Genomic DNA, 4,007 nt, shown 5'->3' on the forward strand with positions numbered 1-4,007 from the left:
AAATTATCTTTCCCAACTTTGGAGGCACCCACTCACACAAACCTTGTTATTACCATCATTCTTTCCTGAGATCAACCAGTTTGTCAAGCTGAGGTAGAATTTTCTCAACCATAGAGACCATTTACCCAGTTGCTGTTTACGGCTGCGACCGTTTATTTATTTTCATATGACAAAAATATTTTTCCATAGGGATTTGTTTTGAACTGTAAACGTGCTGCTGTGAATGTTCAAGTTCAAGTCAGATTTAACTTTTAAAAAGAATATACGAAACATCTATGAGTTAAACGTTAAATAACGGCCGCCACTAGGGGGTCTCTGGATCAAAACAATGACAAAAGACCTAGTTTGAAGCAGTGTGGCATCATGGGAAATGAAAGTCTATCTGATGCAAATGGTTTGATGAGGTCATGTTTTAAAGTTGAAAAATGAAAACGTTCTGTTACCTTGAATAAAGATTATCTGGGTTTGAACAGTGTTGGAAACAACAAACTTTAAAAACAAACTTTTATGAATCTCTTGTGACTCTACTCCAGAAATACCCTGAAATCTAAAAGCCTTTTTGGTTTGCTCATCTTGATATTTATTTCCTCCGAGTTCAGGGTAGAAGCTATTAAATGTTGGTGCAGATCCAGAACTCAAGCAGATCCAGGATCTTTCCTTCACTTTCTTTAACTTGGTAAAACTTTGTATTTTTTTCCCCCTAATGACTAACTGTGGATCTTGATGAAAGAGCTGCCTCAGGAACACATCCGCTGATGATATTGTTCATTTGATAGAGTTTTAGTTGCTGAGCTTTTACCAGCAGCAGTGACACATCTTGAGTTTTTCGTATATTTTGCTGGTGGAAAAAAAAAAAAAAAGTGAAATCCTTGAAAGGAAATTATGAAAATGACCAAGACGGGAGCATCAGGGTTTCAACAAATACACAGTTTGAAGATTCCAGCTGGTGCTGCCAGTATATACTGTGTTTTCAACATGAGAAGCTCTGGTGGGAATCAAACCCATAATTTTGGTAATTCCAGTGTCATATGCTCCTCGTTGACTTTGCACATTGTGTGGAAAAGAGAGAAAAACAGCTTGCTTTGAGTAATGACACTGAATCACTCTGTGTGCACAAAACGTGAGATTATTACACTTACAAACCACAGCCACCATTTTAGCCGCTGATTGAATTCCTCCCTCATCATGTTACTTTGTTTCCTGAGAGTCGCTCTGCTTCTACAAACACGCACATTCGGCTGAAATGGACGATGACAAACAACTTCAGAACTCTGGCTGGATTAAATAGATTTTATTACGTAAAACTGAGATCCAAGATTCCGGACTTTATTGCCATATTTCCAAAATTTATTAAATAATCAAATCTTCACAAGAATTTGATTATAAATCTGAATAATGCAGAATATTCAGGTTAATGTCTGAGTTACTAGAGTATATATATATATATATATATATATATTTTTTTTTTTCATTAAGGCCTTATCTAGTGACTTGCACAGTTGGTGTCTTATCTACACATTCTATACATTGAAGTCTCATTTTTCTTAACCTTTGTTGTATTTATTTTAACATTTACTTTTAGGTTCACTTTGTATTTATGTCTCATACTTTATGACGTACTTTGAGAAGTACAAAAACTTGTTGATAATAAAGTATTGAATCTTGAATCTTTGAGTAAAAACCTTCAGTTTGGTGTTTAATGCTGTGATGGTTCATAAAACCACAGGTTAAAACCCCTTGTCTGACGATTCTTCACTGGCCAAGGACTCTCACTGTCGCCCTCCAGCTGCTGATTCTTTGTCTGATTTATTAAGGAAGGAAGGACAATTAAAAGGTTCCCACGGTTACTCACGGACACATTTGTCTCTGCTCTCGTAGTAGCCCGGACAGCACTGGTACCTCTTGCGATAGTCTGTCTTCACCGCCTGCCTGTAGGCCGTCTTGTAGGTGATCCTGAAAGAATAACAGAGTCAAACAGGACGCCAGGACCCCCCACTGACAGGAACAGGAAGTCAACCCCGACAGGAAATGAGTCATCCCGCTGGCACTACCTGTGGCGCATGCATCTGTAGGAGGTCCGAGGGTCCGAACAGGGCTCGTCTGTCACCTGGTCGTAAGGATGCAAGTACGACTCTTTGACTGAGGTGGTGAAGCTGGAGAAGGAAACAACATGAAGTTCAGGCTGTCAATGATTCACAGAATAAATAGAGACATTTTCCTGCTCTATTTCTGGTAACTGTTTACTTCTCAGACAAATGACCAAGACATTTTGAAGATGTTCATGGTCTCCAGAAGATGAACCCTACTTTGGTGATTTCCTTATTTTCTCTAGCAGGGGCACAGCAGACTTTTTGACTTTTACATATACAAAAAACCTAGTCAACACACTACAGGAAAAATTGGAAAAGTAAAATATGTCTCCTTTGATTTTATTTTCTTTATACATTCTGCCTCAGATGAAACCTGATTTTATTCTGTTGTTATTTAGATGGAAGTTATGGATTAATGCAGATATCTTAGGTCAGATGTCAGCACCAGCAACATTGAATTTAAAGTTATTAGGCCCTGATAGATCTGATCTCATCCTAGTACCAAACTAGTTCTATCATGAAAACTGAATTGACAGTAAAAGAAGATGCAGAAGCTAATGATGAGTTTTCTGTCTTTACTGAGCAAGTAAATCTCTGAGCTGCGGAGAATCTTTCCATGAAGTGAATTTGATTCTTCATGTGATGGACTATAAAACAGGAATTTAATTTCATACCACAACAGGAACATGTGTTTGTTTGTCGTAGAGAAACTGGCCTCACCTCTCCCACAGGCTGCACACGTTCGGGTCCCTTGGGTTCAGGGAGCAGCTCAGACCGATCAGCAGGCTAACGACCAGCAGCACGACGGAGCTCCGCAGGGTCGCCATGGTCCTGGGGGGGGGGGAAATGAAAAACAGGCGTTTAAAGAGGGAGACAGTATCCAACACATGGTCGTTAGAAAACAAAATGCATGAAAGGTTTTGTACATCTGTACAATACAATAAAGTCTGGTTGGGCAACAAGTTCATTGTTGTTGTTATGTTTTAACTTTCTGGTCGTTGGTGAGATTCTTTAAATAGTTTGCATTGTTTTCTCTGCCAAGGGGGGCTATGTTTCCCCCCGTCTGTTTGTTGGTTGGTTTGTTTGTTTGTTTTTAAGCAAGATTCACCAAAAACTACTGGATGGATTTACATGGAACTCGGTGGAAGGCTGCGTTATGGGGTTGGGAAGAACTCATTAAATTTAGGTGTGGATCCACAAGAGGCTGCAGATCCAGGAAACCTTTATTAACAATGTGTTATCCAGCCTTTTGACTATCCTCCCAGGAAATCATTAATGGGTCTTAATTGGAAAATCTATCTACTACATTTAGAGGACTGTAACTAGTGTGTGAGATTTGTTGCAGCTTGGTTGGATTTAATGGGAATTTTGGGTCTTAATGTTAGAGGTGAGCGCTCTGAGTGCCACTCTGCTAGTAAATTAAACAAAAAGCCCAAAGCCCACTTCCTTCTCTTCCTTTACTGTAGATCCATTTTATCAATAAATATCAGTAATGAGAAAAGGGAGCTCCTGTCAGTGGGAAAATGGTTTAAACAGACACATTTACCACTCAGTTCTTTAACAAAGTGGTTTTACAACTGATTTCACAAATGATCATTATTATTTCTTCTTCGCAGCGTGATTGAATATGAGGGACTGACGGCCCTAATGGTGGAGGGATGAATGTGTGCCATATTGGAAGTTTTCTCTAAGTGGGAGGTATTCAACCCTTGTTGATGGTAAAGGAGTTTCATCATGAAAAGATGAGAGAAAGATGGAAAACATGGATGAAAGGTTCCGGGCCTGAAACCAAACCTGCAGTCACTTGTCTGCTCCTCCTCCTATAAATGTGCACTGCCACACTTTCCTATTTTCAATGAAAAAACTCCATATACAAGTATCATGCTTCTGTAGTTTTGACAGATCTGAGCTTCCCTG

At 39.3% G+C, this 4,007-nt stretch overlaps 1 protein-coding gene across 1 annotated transcript in view; it reads right to left on the reverse strand.

Moving 5' to 3' along the window:
- Positions 1-2,917, reverse strand: part of pear1 (platelet endothelial aggregation receptor 1) — a 23,859-nt gene extending 20,942 nt beyond the window's left edge. The window contains exons 1-3 of the mRNA XM_061081667.1: positions 2,811-2,917; positions 2,052-2,153; positions 1,853-1,953 (exon numbers count right to left, since the gene is read on the reverse strand). Of these exons, the coding sequence (XP_060937650.1) occupies positions 1,853-1,953; positions 2,052-2,153; positions 2,811-2,917 (310 nt within the window). The remainder of the gene's footprint in view (positions 1-1,852; positions 1,954-2,051; positions 2,154-2,810) is intronic.
- Positions 2,918-4,007: the final 1,090 nt, after the last annotated feature.

Source organism: Limanda limanda, chromosome 11 (genome assembly GCF_963576545.1).
Source record: "Limanda limanda chromosome 11, fLimLim1.1, whole genome shotgun sequence".
NCBI classification, from domain to species: domain Eukaryota; kingdom Metazoa; phylum Chordata; class Actinopteri; order Pleuronectiformes; family Pleuronectidae; genus Limanda; species Limanda limanda.